General features: G+C 41.5%; 2 protein-coding genes and 1 long non-coding RNA gene across 4 annotated transcripts; all 3 read left to right on the top strand.

The window, feature by feature from the left end:
* Positions 1-291: 291 nt before the first annotated feature.
* On the top strand, positions 292-4,696 carry LOC135333993 (integrator complex subunit 13-like). The gene is made up of 11 exons (XM_064529027.1): positions 292-590; positions 900-976; positions 1,031-1,106; positions 1,408-1,490; positions 1,592-1,752; positions 1,815-1,864; positions 3,528-3,609; positions 3,706-3,866; positions 3,923-3,974; positions 4,254-4,505; positions 4,574-4,696. Exons 6-11 carry the CDS (start codon positions 1,816-1,818, stop codon positions 4,599-4,601), a joined length of 624 nt encoding a protein of 207 aa, XP_064385097.1. The 5' UTR covers positions 292-590; positions 900-976; positions 1,031-1,106; positions 1,408-1,490; positions 1,592-1,752; position 1,815; the 3' UTR covers positions 4,602-4,696.
* A 1,142-nt stretch (positions 4,697-5,838) lies between these two features.
* On the top strand, positions 5,839-9,987 carry LOC135334009 (uncharacterized). Of its 2 annotated transcripts, XR_010394174.1 has the most exons (3): positions 5,839-6,371; positions 7,357-7,603; positions 9,313-9,987. It is a non-coding gene; the product is annotated as an uncharacterized LOC135334009 (long non-coding RNA). The 2 variants fall into 2 exon arrangements; XR_010394173.1 differs by lacking the exon at positions 5,839-6,371 and having other exon boundaries at positions 6,668-7,603.
* Positions 9,988-12,079: 2,092 nt separating this feature from the next.
* On the top strand, positions 12,080-15,849 carry LOC135333153 (integrator complex subunit 13-like). The gene is made up of 16 exons (XM_064528066.1): positions 12,080-12,170; positions 12,234-12,285; positions 12,415-12,473; positions 12,676-12,779; positions 12,902-12,993; positions 13,281-13,345; positions 13,403-13,474; positions 13,881-13,962; positions 14,196-14,272; positions 14,331-14,402; positions 14,455-14,459; positions 14,696-14,778; positions 14,883-15,043; positions 15,102-15,153; positions 15,424-15,675; positions 15,745-15,849. Exons 1-16 carry the CDS (start codon positions 12,080-12,082, stop codon positions 15,770-15,772), a joined length of 1,347 nt encoding a protein of 448 aa, XP_064384136.1. The 3' UTR covers positions 15,773-15,849.
* Positions 15,850-17,823: the final 1,974 nt, after the last annotated feature.

Below are 17,823 nucleotides of genomic sequence, written 5' to 3'. Positions count from 1 at the left end.
GCAGAGGTGTACCTCCGCCTATAGGGTTACCCCTAGTGACGTAGTAAGCCATCATGCAACCTACACTTACTCAATCTCCCACTAGTTAGCAGTAATTGGAATTTGTCTAATATACGTAGGTCTCTTTTCAGGTTTCAGGTTTCTAACTAGTTGGGCCTCTGTTGTATGAAAACATGCTTAAAGTTAGACATTTTTTATGCCGTAAAACAAGTGTCAAGTAATGTCTGATCTGTCCCTAGATCATAGATCATCCTCCATACCATTTCTGTCTATGTGCCCCTCCAGGAGTGATATTCCTGCACTGTATACCATCCACGAGACCCCACCTGGACGACCCCCCCTCAATCAGCGAGGGCTGGGGGGGACGCATCACTGACTATCAGATATCGGCTAGTGGCATGGCAATATGCACATATCAGTTTTAAGTTTATAGTTGCCTATATAATAGCTTCATGGATTACAAACAGCCATTATTGCTGCACGTGTTTTGACTCACATGCAGAACTTCAGTGAGCTGGTCAAGGAGAAATCACTGGCCCCTACTCCAGTGGACAAGACAAAGATACCCAAGGTCTACCCGGAGCAGATTGGTGAGTGTCCATAACGAACTAGTTTAGCTATAACATGGTGTGTGCTATAACAGCGTTTGATTTTCGGGCCCAAATCTTTGTCAAATCAGACCTGTTTTTGGGAATAACGTGATTTAGTGTATGATAATTATGTGTGATATGTGTATGACTGATAGTTTTCCTTCTATGTGTGCATGTGCCTCAAGCTCTGCATGTGCAGTGTGGTAGTTGTTTGACCACACACACGCACGCGCACACACACACACACATGCACGCACACACACACACACACACACACACACACACACACACACACGAACACACGCACAGCTCTGAGCAAGTTGGAACACGCCACTCGTCACTGGCCCATGGTCTACGCAGACACACTCATCTACACACTCACACAGGTTAGCTACCCCTAACTCTAATTAGAGGCTTTTACTGACTGTTTCTCTCTATAGGAGCTGGACTGTCTACTGGCTCTAATCAAACAAGAGACCATGTCAGACCCACAGCTGGAGCAATTAATGCAGACAGGTGAGCAAACATGTGACGCTCCATTGAATTAGCGGCCAACTGTAAAGTACAGGTTATACCAAATGAGCTAGTTTGTGTGCAACTACATGTACATGCCTCAACAAAAGGTTTACCGTGGCCAAAACCCACATCATGTGTATCAGTGCCTTATAATGTGTAGCACATTTTTGATAACTAGACACCAAGACCTCGGATCTTTATAAAAACTTACCCTTTTTTAAGGTCACCAAATTCAAGTTCCATGCATTAATTACTTCGTATTTATTCTGTCACATTAATTGTTCATCACATTTCTTATCAGGTGATCACTCAGCTGTATGAGAAAGAGAAAGCCAACGAGCCGCTGTCAATACCGACTGGTGGCAGGAACAAAGGGGTTAAGAGGTACTCTATCACATGACCTGCCAGCTGTTGCATTATTGTAACGTACTCGTGACATAATGACATAATGACAGGGTAAACACTAATCTCCCCCCCCCCTTTAGAGATGAACAGTATCGTAGTCTGTGGTCGGAGCTAGAGGACTTGGCACACATGTACAGCTCCAACTCTGAGAGGCATCGTCACTTGCTAGAGTTCCTCCTTCAGATGACCTCCCGTTGTCCGAGCATGCAGCTGCCCAGGAAAACACCTCCCGTCAAGACAGGTAGGAGGGGCTAGTGTGAGACACGACCTTCACCATTACCCCCCCCCCACACACACACACAGAATGGCAGTACAGCCACTGAGAGTTCTTCAAATTGGAGGGATGTGGAAAAGTGAGTGCATTCATGTTGTGATACATTCCTGCTAATTAGTGCTATATCTTTGAAACTGAATGCTGTTACTTCAGGTTTAGGGGGTAGATCCTCTAACGTTAATGCTATATCAACTTGCTATATTATCTCCCAAATATGCAAGTGATGTTATGTACATACATCTGCAGTTTATAATTATGCAATATGAGACGAGGGGGGGGGGGGGTATTTCGAGACACTCTAATAGTTATTGTTGCTATTATAGGCACTCCAACGATATAATGATTCATATGTGTCTGACCATCAATAATCTATGATCTGATGTAATTCACTGTTTTGAATACTACGCCAATTGTTCACAGTTATTTATCTTCCATGAAAGTTGATGCTTGTGAAATGTCTAGCACTCAATTCGCTATACCATATAGCGCGAAATGTTCAAGGCTTACCGGAAGCTACAATCTTTGCATGTTAATTCTAACAAGTTCATTAGGAAGAGTATACAACTCCAATAGACTGTACACAAAAGGCATTCCGCCAGACGTACGTCAAAGATGTATTGTAATCGCAACTACAACCTTTTTCACCTCACTTGAAGTGAAACATACATTTGTACCACTAATTGACCTCAGGTATGTGTACATATAGTAATAACATGACATTGTGGTCAGAGCTGAGCATGCTCACAGTTTCAAATTGTAGATTGTGCAATACCTAGATCTATTTTCAGAGCGTTGTATAGCGATGTATTTCGAGTGAATCCTAGGCGTTTAAGTGCACGGCATAATGTGGCAGCACTTGTAGATCTACCAGTAATCTGAAGCAATTGGGTCTGAATTTCAGGTAGTCGGCTTTTCACAGATCATGTCAATGTGACGATCAATTCATCGTGAGATCATCTAGACAGTGCTCCCTTGGGCTGGCTTTATATTAGCAGCTAGACACATCTCCGGTGCGTTGAAGTCTATCAACAACCCTCCAAACAGTATAGCTTCAGCAACAAACAATCTATCTGCTGCTTTCTTAATGGTACAGTAATTAATTGACAAAATTGAGACAAGGAAATGGCAATAGATTGTTATGAAGATGCTAGAGGGATCAAAAGTCTTTTTATTCCTATAATAACTCTAATGTAGCTAAAGCTGTCTATAACTAAGTAGTGTACTGTGTCTCATTATGGTCTCAAGTATTGTATGGAATTGCAAGGTAGGGTTAGTATTGTATGGAATTGCAAGATAAGCAGCAGAACTCTTACATTGACAGTAAGACAATCGTTTGTCTATATCGTTTGTCTTTTTGGCCATTTTTTCCAACGTTAAAACGGCGGCCTCGATTAAACTGCATTGGCAACGCGGTTGTCATTCGAAGGTATTTTCATTTCTAATCGCTTTCTCCTTTGGACGCCTACTATGGTTCTGTTTACCGTGGCCAAAACCCACATCATGTGTATCAGTGCCTTGTAACGTAGTGCAACTACATGTACATGCCTCAACAAAAGGTCACTTCTGTTTACCGTGGCCGAAACCTACATACATGTATATTGTTGCCTTATAAGGCATAGCACATTCTTGATAACTAGACACCAAGACCTCAGATCTTTAAAAACTTACCTTTTTTAAGGTAACCAATTTCAATCGCATTAATCACTTTGTATTTATAATTGTGTCATCACATTTCTTATCAGGTGATCACTCATTATATGAGAAAGAGAAAGCCAACGAGCCACTGTCAATACCGACTGGTGGCAGGAACAAAGGGGTTAAGAGGTATACTCTATCACATGACCTGCCAGCTGGTGCATTGTAACATACTCATAGTGACATAATGACAGGGTGAACACTAATCTCCCCCTCCCCCTCCAGAGATGAACAGTATCGCAGTCTGTGGTCGGAGCTAGAGGACTTGGCACATATGTACAGCTCCAACTCTGAGAGGCATCGTCACTTGCTAGAGTTCCTCCTTCAGATGACCTCCCGTTGTCCAAGCATGCAGCTGCCCAGGAAAACACCTCCCATCAAGACAGGTAGGAGGGGTTAGTGTGAGACACGACCTTCACTATTGCCCCCCCCACACACACAGAAAATGGCAGTACAGCCACTGAGAGTTCTTTAAATTGGAGGGATGTCGAAAAGTGAGTGTATGAATGTTGTGGCACATTCCTGCTAATTAGTTATGGAATGCTTCTTTGAAACTGAATGCTGTTAGGTTAGGGATTTAGGGGGTAGATCCTCTCTAACGTTAATGCTATATCAACTTGCTATATTATTATCTCCCAAATATGCAAGTAATGTCTATATACAGCACTGGCATACATGCAGACTTTCTGCAGTTTATAATTATGCTATATGAGACGAGGGGGGGATATTTCGAGACACTCTTAAAGACTAATAATTGATTATTGCTATTATAGGCACTCCAACGATAGAGGTGGAAGGTCAGTCAATGGCTCAGACTATAAGTGGAACATGAGGACACAGGAAGGTCACAGACCACACCCACTGGTGGACGGAGGACTGCCCACACTCGCTAAACCTGGAGACTCGTTACTGTCAATGTGGACAAACAGGAAACGTGTCGCAGCTGATGGCTGTCATCAAGAGTTTGCCAGCCGTAGCTATGGTGAATCAAAGATTGAGCTTTACAAGAACTTGAGAACTAGCAAGTAAGTTGTTTCAGCAAGTGTGGGATTATTAATTATATAACATGATGTGTTTCTCTCTCTCCCTGCAGTGTTGCACCATTACTAGATCATGAATGAACAAACACTCTACATCTGTGTGTTGTGCATTTGCTGTTGTTGTTGTGGAGATAAATTTATTGACAATGAACCAAAATCCATAAACTAGCGTGCATGAACTAATTTTACATGTATACATGCATGCAATGTCATTATACTGCATGTATGTAATTTCATGATATATAGTTGGGTGTGTTAGACCTATAATGTCTATTTCAACTTATTTATTCCTATATGCTTTTATGATTTAATTTTTACCATTCTCGTGTATGCAGGTTATGTATGGACTGTCGGTGATATCCTCCACAAAGAAGGACTCCTCAACAAAGGATGTTGTGTTGAAGTGGTCCACTCCCAAGTCATCTTCACTTGAGCTGCAGAGGTGTACCTCCGCCTATAGGGTTACCCCTATAGTGACGTACGTAAGCCATCACTAACCAACTTAAATTACTATACTGTGCAGTGTTTAGCTCTGGGATGAAACGTTTCTAGCCATCAACGTATTCACATAACTATAATTATGTACATGTAGTTGTGTGCATACCTAATGAGTTACTGTTTGTCAAGTGAGAGAGGTTTTACAACATTCACAGTTCTGTACCTCCCCATACACAGAGAAAAGAGGTGTGCTGTTTTAGACCCTGAGCGTGTGCTACCGTATACCGGGTATATTTCGAGGGTATAAATTTTCGCGGATGGACCTCTACAAAAGATTTCACGGAGTTTATTTTCGTGGTCTGAGTTTCAGCCTTTTGGCGCATGCGCACATCAACATGCAGCTGTACCTCCGCACCGTTAGCCTCAAATCCATAATACTGAACACGCCTACTATTCAAGATATAAATTTTTGTGGGTATAAATTTTTGCGGTACAGGCTCAATCCGCGAAAACCGCAAACATTTATACCCTCGAAATATACCCGCTATACGGTATAATTATTAGCATCGATCGTGGTGTGCTAAACAGTTTGTAGGCATATAGCACAGCCTACGTGTTGTATTGGTCATGGCTTGTAATTTAATGTGCTAAATGGACTGTGCTAAATGTAATGGGTGTGCTGAAATAGGTAAACATGCTAATTCAGCACAGTGTGCTGTTTTCAGTACCAAAATAAGGGCATGCAGTACAACAGATGTGCAGCTGCTGCATAGCAACAAAGATTTGTTTTTATTTGCTGTTCTTGCAAAGAAAAAAAGAAGTTGAGTTTAGACATGGTTTGAGAGCTGTTTGACAAAACTGTGGAACTAGGTAAGTTTCCCTCAACATGCTGTACAATGTAATTGCACAGCTATTGTATAATAATTATTGTACCAGGGTACGTGTCATACAGTACACAGGGGAGCATCTGTGCAATTAATTGCACAGCTATTGTATAATAATTATTGTACCAGGGTACGTGTCATACAGTACACAGGGGAGCATCTGTGCAATTAATTGCACAGCTATTGCTTATTGTACCAGGGTGTCATACAGTACACAGGGGGAGTATCCCCCTCTGGCTCCACCCTCCCCCCCTAACATTTGCATTCAGGTATTAGTAATGGTGTATGACTGAGTATCCATAGCCTGTATACTAACCAGGGTATTGAAATAACATGTAGTTGACTTTTTTTAGTTTAAAAGAATGCCTTATATTTCCCCCCTCTATTTTAAAATCCTGTATGACACCCTGATAACTCTACAATATAATATACAGGAAGGACAAGCAAGTAAAAAGTTGAATGGGGCTCAAACAAAGTGCAAGTGGAGACCAATTGAAGCCTATATTGCCCAAGTTTCATAGCACAATAAGTGAGTTATTTAATTACAGCGCTACTCTAATTGAAGGGCCAAATTCACATAACAAGTAAGCGCCAAGTTGCTAGCGCTTACATAATTAGAAATAACGCATCCTTAATTCGAGGCTACATGTACAACTGATCTGATAGCCTTGTGGAAACAGCTATACTATAGTACTCTATGTTGCTAAGCACCACTCTAAATAATATTATAAGTGCCAAACTGGAATTATGGTTTTCTTGTTTTATTTGTGCGCCACTGAAAATCTTTAGCGGTGCTGTAATTAGAAGAAAGACGGTATAGTAAGTGTGTTTGTTTGTGTGTGTATTTTCACTTGGATGCCATGGGACTGTGTTTACAGCTAGCTAGGATAGATAGCCTCAGCAAAAAAAGTGATTTGTTTTGACAGATTTTCAAATGGTAAAAAGCTTAGTTGGGTAAAAGCTAAGAAGTATAAATTAAACCTTGTACACACATGCATTGAAGCTAGCTAAATACAGTTTCATTTTGAAGCTTGATACATCAAATGCACACTACAGCCACGCTTGAGTTCTGGCTTCTTTACTGTGAGATTACTCTGGTCCCGGTGAATGCCCGGAGCGCTACAGCTATTCGTTAACACATAAAGCTTAGTTCCATGCATGCATGTCTGACCAAGAACCACTGCCGTTTTCGACTGTACTTGTCATAGCGTACATTGCACTATTATTGTATAGATGCAGTAAGCGGTCAATATAAGTTTCGTTTATGTAGTACGCCAGTACGTTTACACTGTATTAAAAGCGTTGCAATTCACCGTTACACGTTGCAAGTATACGTTTTGCAAAAAAACAAACAAAGAGACAATCCTAGTCACCTCGAGTATCGTAGCTAGACTAGTTACTTAGCTATATGCTGTACATACTTGATGCTATGTTTCAATATAATTATATTGTACATTGTACATTTATAATTATTGTACATACTAGATCTACTGCTTTTCACGTGTACATTATAGTTGTGAGACGCCAACTGCCCAGAGGGAAACCACACCATTCGCAAAAATACGCCTAATTCCCTCTCACATCTAAAGTTCTTTTAAAATGGTGGTCGTACTTTTTTGAAGGTACTATAATTATTGTTGTAAGAATTGATGTGAAAAAACATATTGCAGGATGATGTTGAAAGTGACACGTGTTGGAGAGAGCATTATACTGGACACCCTTGTATGACCACACCACTGTAAAGTATCGACACAATTGGAGGTATGTATTATTATGCTGCTGTATTGCCACAATGTTTTAATTTAATAGGTATAGTGGCTTCGCCCAAAAAAACAATTGCAACAGTATACCATACTTTGACTTAAAGCCCCTCTCAAGTATAGTTCCCTTTCAAGTATAGTTATCTGCCTATATATGTATATAGCGGTCAATATAATAAATTATCCCATTCCATTTACGTAGTATATTTAAAGCGTTTCCGTTTTGATACTGTATTAAAAGCGTATTTTACTGACTGTTGCTATATACCATTGCACTTTACAAATGCGGTGTGCTGTGTTTTTGAATGAAAAGCGACAATCCTCTAGTAACACATATATGGTTATACCTAGCTAAATTATGCTTATAGCCTATAGTTCTACATAGATCTAACAAGAAATAGAACGCACCATTCACTGCACTACTTAGCATAACTGCTATAGCTAACTTACATGTAGCAAAGCTAGCAAGCTGCAAAATGTCGTGATTACTATAGCTGCATGGGTGGCCAAAGTAAATTTAACAACAGAAAAAAGCTCTTATCTTAAGTGTCCTTTTTAGTGTTTAATTTGCGCTGTATCAGTGTATTATGCACTTACTACGTAAACGGAACGGGGACTTTATATTTACCACTTTGCAAGTTAAAAATTGCCGCTACGAAAATCCCAAATTTCCTTGTGCACAAAACGATTTTCGATTCCCACACACCCTCCTAATTCTATACTGCCACCTGTAGCATATTGTCTCTGCCGGCCTTGCAGCTGTATAGCTGTTTCTATTCAGCCAACAGTTCTATCGATATAATTATTATATAGGACAACGCAGTTTAATTAAACTTTCGTATTAAGCTTTGTTGTTTAGCCCTTACAACGAGTATTGTCGGTGGAAGACAACTTCTTGATCTACTCTCTATACGAGATAATTGATGGGCCCGAATATTGATGCTGCTCTATAATAGCACAACAAGAACTCATTTGCATTATTATAGTCTCGCACACTTAATTGTGCGTAAAAACGACTATAATGAGAGTTCATTAGGAAGAGTATGCAACTATAAACATTCTGTCTAACCTACATCACAACCACATGCTGTTGATGATTACCACTAATTTTATTCATTGCTTTTTCTTATCAGCATTGTTATTGTTATTGTTGTATCTCAAGTGGCTGTGGTTAGTGAGTTTGCCTCCTGTGTACAGTCTATTGGAGTAGCGTACTCTTCCCTTGGTCCTATCTGTGTTATATGACTCTTTCCTGTAGCTACAATTCTTTGCTTTTGGCTCATGTACTTTTTTATGCACTCGGCATTTGTCATGGATCACAGCAAAGGCTTTTCTTATTTCGCCCCATAATAATTATAAGTCTCATTGCAATGCTGTGAATAACCCCACCTCCTGTTAACAGACTAGTGAATGCTATCAGTGGAGAGGGGGGGGGGGGTGGAACAACCTTACTTTGTTCATGCTATGAATGGATGAATAAACGTTAGTGATGTCTTATTTCGCCCCTAAGTTTCATTGCAATGCTGTGAATAACCCCACCTCCTGTCAACAGACTAGTGAATGCTATCAGTGGAGAGGGGGGGGGGGGTGGAACAACCTTACTTTGTTCATGCTATGAATGATGTTATGTATACGCACTTTAATTATTCTTATACTTGGTTATAATTCTACTGGCTTTATGTGACATATTTTTCTACTTTACGCATGCAGGTGATGCTGAGAAGTCAAAGGCAGTATCTTACAATTGCAGTGAACTGAGTGCAGACTTGCTATGGTTAAAAAACTTTTCACTTTTATATCCTCATCGTTTGTTTAATACAATTTTAATACTGTATTGATGTATTGTTGTTTTCTGATGTTTGAAATTGATTTAGCACAATACAATCAGCACAACTGTTTCAGCACATTAGAATTCAGCACATGTGCCGGTTTAGCACATCAGGTTGTTTAGCACATGTGCAAACGTGCTAAAACTGGAGACATTTGTTTAGCACGGTTTTCTGTGGCTACCATATAGTCATAGTCATCAGCTTTCCTAGCATTGCTCAGTACTGCCCATTGATTAATAGAGTTTGTTGTCCGGCCTGTAACTACAGTTTCAAGATTTTTTGAATAAGTCGACGTTGCAGTAATTTGTGAAGATGGACAGAAATGGAACTTGTGTTGACCTAGAGCTAGGTGGGAACAGCACAACATACTGACATGTAGACACTTTGATCGCATACGTAAGTGTTAGTTTTACTATGTTTTCAAGGACGCATAGGTTTATTTTGCTCATTATTTAACATTATTTTGTCATAATTATAATTATACTGCCAAATAAAAATGTTTTATCTGTACAAGAACTAGCTGAGATGATAGCCTTCCACCGATTATAATAATTGTACTTTAGGTAAATAGCTGTGAGCTGGCTAAGGCTATGGCTATATAGATTCACTTTCAATTTGTTTTATTGTTTTTTTATTGTCAAAGTTTTTCCTCGCATTGAGCGATTCATCAGGACAAAAAGTAATAAAAACAAATACAAAATTAATAGTGACTTTATAGACAAAATGAAACACCTGACATGTGATATCCAGACGTCAAACCAGACGTTATACTGGTATTTTACTATAGGGCTACCTAGTCAACGTTGTCAGGTGTTTCATCACATAACCCACTTCCCCACCACCCACCCCTTACACACACACACACAGGTAACCAGTCGTCCCACCATCTGCCTGATCAACTTTGTACTGTCTGGTAAAGCCGTATTACTAGAGCAACCCAGGAAGACCACTACCAAAATCATCTCCCACGTCCTCACCAGCCACTCAGGTACCCAGAAGATATTGAGGGGGGGGGAGGCTAATTGTAATGAAAAATTGTGTGTACATTTCGATATGTGCATTTTGTCATGAGGTACGTACTAGAATTATTACAGCTCATATAATTATTGAGACCAATTTTTGACTTGAGATTGGATAACTAATACTGTCCAGTGCATTACTTTTGTTAACATGTGCATATGTACTGTGCCCCTCCCTCCACTGTATACCGTCCACGAGACCCCACCTTGATGACCCCCCCTCAATCAGCGAGGGTTGGGGTGGTCGCATCACTGACTATCGGATATTGGCAAGTGGCATGGCAATATGCACATCTCATCTCAGTTTTAAGTTTATAGTTGTGTAAATCCTATAATAGCTGCATGGATTACAGACAGCCATTATTGCTGCACGTGTTTTGACTCACATGCAGGACTTCAGTGAGTTGGTCAAGGAGAACTCACTGGCCCCCACTCCAGTGGACAGGACAAAGATACCCAAGGTCTACCCGGAGCAGATCGGTGAGTTCCATAACGAACAAATGTATTTAGTAGCTGTTTAGTATAGTGCTACAACATGGTGTGCTTAAAACAGCGTTTGAATTTTCAGGCCCAAATTAGAGCGTGATGTTTTGATTAGACCTGTTTTTTGGAGCTATTTTTCTGAGGCCATAACTTGTGTTAGGAAATAACGTCCAACTAAATCACTAAGAGTATTATGGTGAGAGTACAGCTAGCTATAGTATATGTAAGCACATAATGAGTATACATCGTTGACATGGTGATTTTTATATGTACATAATTATGATATGTGTTTACGTGTATATGACTGGAAGTTTCCATTCTATACATGTGTGCCTCAGGCTCTGCATGTGCAGAGTGTGGTAATTGTTTGACTGTACATTCCCTCCCACACACACACGCACAGCTCTGAGCAAGTTGGAACACGCCACTCGTCACTGGCCCATGGTCTACGCAGACACACTCATCTACACACTCACACAGGTTAGCTACCCCAGCCCCGCTCTAATTAGAGGCTTTTACTGACTGTTTCTCTCTATAGGAGCTGGACTGTCTACCGGCTCTAATCAAACAAGAGACCATGTCAGACCCACAGCTGGAGCAATGCAGACAGGTGAGCAAACATGTGACACTCCATTAAATTAGCGGCCAATTGTGATATAAAGTACAGGTTACCAAATGAGCAGTTTGTGTGCAACTAAATGCCTCTACAAAAGGTCACCTCTGTTTACCTTGGCCAAAACCTAGGTGTAGACATGCATTCTTGATAACTAAACACCAAAACCTCGAATCTTTATAAAAACTGACCCTTTTTTTAAGGTGACCAATTTCAAGTTCCATGCATTAATCACTTCGTATTTATAATTGTGTCATCACATTTCTTATCAGGTGATCACTCAGATATATGAGAAAGAGAAAGCCAACGAGCCGCTGTCAATACCGACTGGTGGCAGGAACAAAGGGGTTAAGAGGTACTCTATCACATGACCTGCCAGCTGGTGCATTGTAACGTACTCATATAGTGACATATTATAATGACAGGGTGAACACTAATCTCCCCCTCCCCTTCAGAGATGAACAGTATTGTAGTCTGTGGTCGGAGCTAGAGGACTTGGCACACACGTACAGCTCCAACTGACTCTGAGAGGCATGCACCGTCACTTGCTAGAGTTCCTCCTTCAGATGACCTCCCGCTGTCCGAGCATGCAGCTGCCCAGGAAAACACCTCCCGTCAAGACAGGTACGTAGGAGAGGTTAGTGTGAGACACGACCTTCACTATTGCCCCCCCTTCCCCACACACAGAGAATGGCAGTACAGCCACTGAGAGTTCTTCAAATTGGAGGGATGTCGAAAAGTGAGTGGCGATTCTATGAGTGCAATTGCAATGACCCCCCCTCCCCCTCCCCCACACGCACACAGGTAACCAGTCGTCCCACCATCTGCCTTATCAACTTTTTGCTGTCTGGTAAAGCCGTGTTACTAGAGCAACCCAGGAAGAGCACTCTATCAAAATTATCTCCCACGTCCTCACCAGCCACTCAGGTACTCACACCTCAGCCTCTTGAAGATATTGGGGGGGGGTGGGGGCTAATTGTAATGGAACATTTGTTGTATATGTACATTTTGTTGTTGATGTCATTAATGACGTACTATAATTATTATAGCCCATTGAGAGCAATTTTTGATTTTAGTATTTAATTTCTGTCAAGAGTATCTACTCTTGTTAATGTATGTGCCCCTCCAGGAGTGATCTTCCTGCACTGTATACCATCCACGATACCCCACCTTGATGACCCCCCCTCAATCAGCGAGGGCTGGGGTGGTCGCATCACTGACTATCGGATATCGGCAAGTGGCATGGCAATATGCACATATCAGTTTTAAGTTTATAGTTGTGTAAATCCTATAATAGCTGCATGGATTACAGACAGCCATTATTGCTACACTGACGTGTTTTGACTCACATGCAGGACTTCAGTGAGCTGGTCAAGGAGAACTCACTGGCCCCTACTCCAGCTAGTGGACAGGACAAAGATACCCAAGGTCTACCCGGAGCAGATTGGTGAGTGTCCTAACGAACAAATGCATTTAGTAGCTGTTTAGTATAGTGCTATAACTGGTGTGCTAAAACAGCGTTTGATTTTCGGGTCCAAATCTTTGTCAAATCAGACCTGTTTTTGAAGGAATAACGTGATTTAGTGTATGATAAATGTGTGATATGTGTATGACTAGTAGTTTCCCTTCTATGTGTGCACGTGCCTCAGGCTCTGCATGTGCAGTTAGTTGTTTGACCTCTCATGCACACACACACACACACACACACACACACACACACGCACGCACGCACAGCTCTGAGCAAGTTGGAACACGCCACTCGTCACTGGCCATGGTCTACGCAGACACACTCATCTATGGTTAGCTACCCCGGGCCCGCTCTAATTATAGCTTTTACTGACTACTTCTCTCTATAGGAGCTGGACTGTCTACCGGCTCTAATCAAACAAGAGACCATGTCAGACCCACAGCTGGAGCAATGCAGACAGGTGAGCATGTGACACCCCATTAAATTAGCGGCCAACTGTGATATAAAGTACAGGTTACCAAATGAGCAGTTTGTGTGCAACTAAATGCCTCTACAAAAGGTCACCTCTGTTTACCATGGCGGTATATCAGTGCCTTATAAGGCATTCTTGATAACTAGACACCAAGACTAGACACCAAGACCTCGAATCTTTATAAAAACTGACCATTTTTTAAGGTGACCAATTTTTAAGTTCCATGCATTAATTTATTGCTTCATATTTATTCTATCACGTTATTTGTAGCATCACATTTCTACGGTGGCCCTGAGCGTTACTATTAGTTCACCTTAGCTACTTGATACTTCGCCTACCTTAGCTACTGGGTAGTTGTACATTTCTTATCAGGTGGTCACATGCAGGACTTCAGTGAGCTATAGTCAAGGGGAACTCACTGACCCCCACTCCAGTGGACAGGACAAAGATACCCAAGGTTTACCCGGAGCAGATCGGTGAGTGTCCATAACGAACATCCAGTAGTAAACTGTTTGATAGCCAAGTGGTACATACAATAGTTATGTGTATGACTGGTAGTTTCCCTTCTATACATGTGTGCCTCAGGCTCTGCATGTGCAGAGTGTGGTATAATTGTTTGACTGTATACATTCCCACACACACACACACACACACACACACACACACACACACACACACACACACACACACACACACACCACACGCACAGCTCTGAGCAAGTTGGAACACGCCACTCGTCACTGGCCCATGGTCTACGCAGACACACTCATCTACACACTCACACAGGTTAGCTACCCCGGCCCCGCTCTAATTAGAGGCTTTTACTGACTGTTTCTCTCTATAGGAGCTGGACTGTCTACCGGCTCTAATCAAACAAGAGACCATGTCAGACCCACAGCTGGAGCAATGCAGACAGGTGAGCAAACATGTCACACCCCATTAAATTAGCGGCCAACTGTGATATAAAGTACAGGTTATACCAAATGAGCAGTTTGTAAAATGCCTCTACAAAAGGTCACCTCTGTTTACCGTGGCCGAAACCCACATCATGTATATCGTTGCCTTATAACAACGTGTAGCACATTCTTGATAACTAAACCTCCGATCTTTATAAAAACTGACCCTTTTTTAAGGTCACCAATTAAGTTCCATGCTACTCATGTTCGTATTTATTCTGTCACATTAATTGTGTCATCACATTTTTATCAGGTGATCACTCAATTATATGAGAAAGAGAAAGCCAACGAGCCGCTGTCAATACCGACTGGTGGCAGGAACAAAGGGGTTAAGAGGTATACTCTATCACATGACCTGCCAGCTATTGTAACGTACTCGTGACATAATGACATAATGACATAATGACAGGGTGAACACTAATCTCCCCCTCCCCCTTCAGAGATGAACAGTATCGCAGTCTGTGGTCAGAGCTAGAGGACTTGGCACACATGTACAGCTCCAACTCTGAGAGGCATCGTCACTTGCTAGAGTTCCTCCTTCAGATGACCTCCCGTTGTCCAAGCATGCAGCTGCCCAGGAAAACACCTCCCGTCAAGACAGGTAGGAGGGGTTAGTGTGAGACACGACCTTCACTATTACCCCCCCCACACACACACAGAGAATGGCAGTACAGCCACTGAGAGTTCTTCAAACTGGAGGGATGTAGAAAAGTGAGTGTATGAATGTTGTGGCACATTCCTGCTAATTAGTTATGGAATGCTTCTTTGAAACTGAATGCTGTTAGGTTAGGGACTTAGGGGGTATATCCTCTAACGTTAACGCTATATCAACTTGCTATAATTATATCTCCCAAATATGCAAGTAATGTCTATATACAGCACTGGCATATACTCTCTGTAGCTTATAGTTATGCATTATGAGACAGGGGGGGGGGGGGGATATTTTGAGACACTCTAAATAATTGATTGTTGCTATTATAGGCACTCCAACGATAGAGGTGGAAGGTCAGTCAATGGCTCAGACTATAAGTGGAACATGAGGACACAGGAAGGTCACAGACCACACCCACTGGTGGACGGAGGACTGCCCACACTCGCTAAACCTGGAGACTCATTATTGTCGATGTGGACAAACAGGAAATGTGTCGCGGCTGATGGCTGTCATCAAGAGTTTGCCGGCCGTAGCTATGGTGAATCAAAGATTGAGCTTTACAAGAACTTGAGAACTAGCAAGTAAGTAGTTTCAGCAAGTGCATACTTTGAGATTAGTGATTAACATGATGTGTTTCTCTCTCCCTGCAGTGTTGCACCATTACTAGATCATGAATGAACGAACACTCTACATCTGTGTGTGTGTGCATTTGCTGTTGTTGTTGTGGAGATAAATTTATTGACAATGAACCAAAATCCATAAAGTAGCGTGCATGAACTAATTTGACATGTATACATGCATGCAATGTCATTACTGCATGTATGTAATTTCATGACATATAGTTTGGTGTGTTTAAGTTATAGACCTATAATGTCTGATTTATACTATTTCAACTTATTTATTTCTATGCTTTTATGTTTTACCATTCTTGTGTATGCAGGTTATGTATGGACTGTCGGTGATATCCTCCACAAAGAAGGACTCCTCAACAAAGGATGTTGTGTTGAAGTGGTCAACTCCCAAGTCATCTTCACTTGAGCTGCAGAGGTGTACCTCCGCCTATAGGGTTACCCCTACTGACGTACGTAAGCCATCACTAACCAACTTAAATTACTACTGTGCAGTGTTTAGCTCTGGGATGAAACGTTTCTAGCCATCAACGTATTCACATAACTATAATTATGTACATGTAGTTGTGTGCATACCTGATGAGTTACTGTTTGTCAAGTGAGAGGTTTTACAACATTCACAGTTCTGTACCTCCCCATACACAGAGAAAAGAGGTGTGCTGTTTTAGACCCTGAGCGTGTGCTACCGTATAGCGGGTATATTTCGAGGGTATAAATTTTCGCGGATGGACCTCTACAAAAGATTTCGCGGAGTTTATTTTCGTGGTCTGAGTTTCAGCCTTTTGGCGCATGCGCACATCAACTTGCAGCTGTACCTCCACACCGTTAGCCTCGAATCCAGGCCTAGCCTGTATGAATCGGTGAGGCACTATGTCCTCCACCTCTAGCAGAACGTTTGCTATGCAGGCCATGGTCAGGGGATACAGTAGACGTAGAGCAAGCTAGCTGGCTATACCGGCGTCCTTGTCTCTTTTCTTTCCTCTTATTGTAGATAGGTGTGGTCAATAATACTGAACACGCCTACTATTCAATAAGATATAAATTTTCGTGGGTGTAAATTTTCGCGGTACTGGCTCAATCCACGAAAACTGCGAACATTTATAACTTCGAAATATACCCGCTATACGGTATATTAGCATCGATCGTGGTGTGCTAAACAGTTTGTAGGCATATAGCACAGCCTACGTGGTTGTATTGGTGTGCTTTTTCATGGCTTGTAATTTTGATGTTCGATTAATGTGCTAAATGGACTGTGCTAAACGTAATGGGTGTGCTGAAACAGGTACACATGCTAATTCAGCACAGTGTGCTGTTTTCAGTACCAAATAAGGGCATGCAGTACAACAGATGTGCAGCTGCTGCATATCACCGCTGTTTCACAACATGCACAGCAACAAAGATTTTTTTTGTTCTTGCAAAGAAAAAAAGAAGTTGAGTTTAGACATGGTTTGAGAGCTGTTTGACAAAACTGTGGAACTAGGTAAGTTTCCCTCAACATGCTGAACAATGCTGTACAATGTAATTACAGCTATTGTTATTGTACCAGGTGTCATACAGTACACAGGGGAGCATCTGATTGCACAGCCATTGCTTATTGTACCAGGGTGTCATACAGTACACAGGGGGAGTATCCCCCTCTGGCTCCAACCCCCCCTCCCCCCCTAGCATTTGCATTCAGGTATTTAGTAATGGTGTATGACTGAGTATCTATAGCCTGTATACTAACCAGGGTATTGAAATAACATGCAGTTGACTTTTTTTAGCTTAAAGGAATGCCTTATATTTCCCCCCTCTACTTTAAAATCCTGTATGACACCCTGTAATAACTCTACAATATAATATGCAGGAAGGACAAGCAAGTAAAAGGTTGAATGGGGCTCAAACAAAGTGCAAGTGGAGACCAATTGAAGCCTATATTGCCCAAGTTTCATAGCACAATAAGTGAGTTATTTAATTACAGCGCCACTCTAATTGAAGGGCCAAATTCACATAACAAGTAAGCGCCAAGTTGCTAGCGCTTACATAATTAGAAATAACGCATCCTTAATTCGAGGCTACATGTACAACTGATCTGATAGCCTCATGGAAACAGCTATACTA

Source organism: Halichondria panicea, chromosome 3 (genome assembly GCF_963675165.1).
Source record: "Halichondria panicea chromosome 3, odHalPani1.1, whole genome shotgun sequence".
NCBI lineage: Eukaryota > Metazoa > Porifera > Demospongiae > Suberitida > Halichondriidae > Halichondria > Halichondria panicea.
The sequence above is the reverse complement of the archived record's forward strand: the minus strand, read 5'-3'. Positions and strand labels throughout refer to the sequence as shown.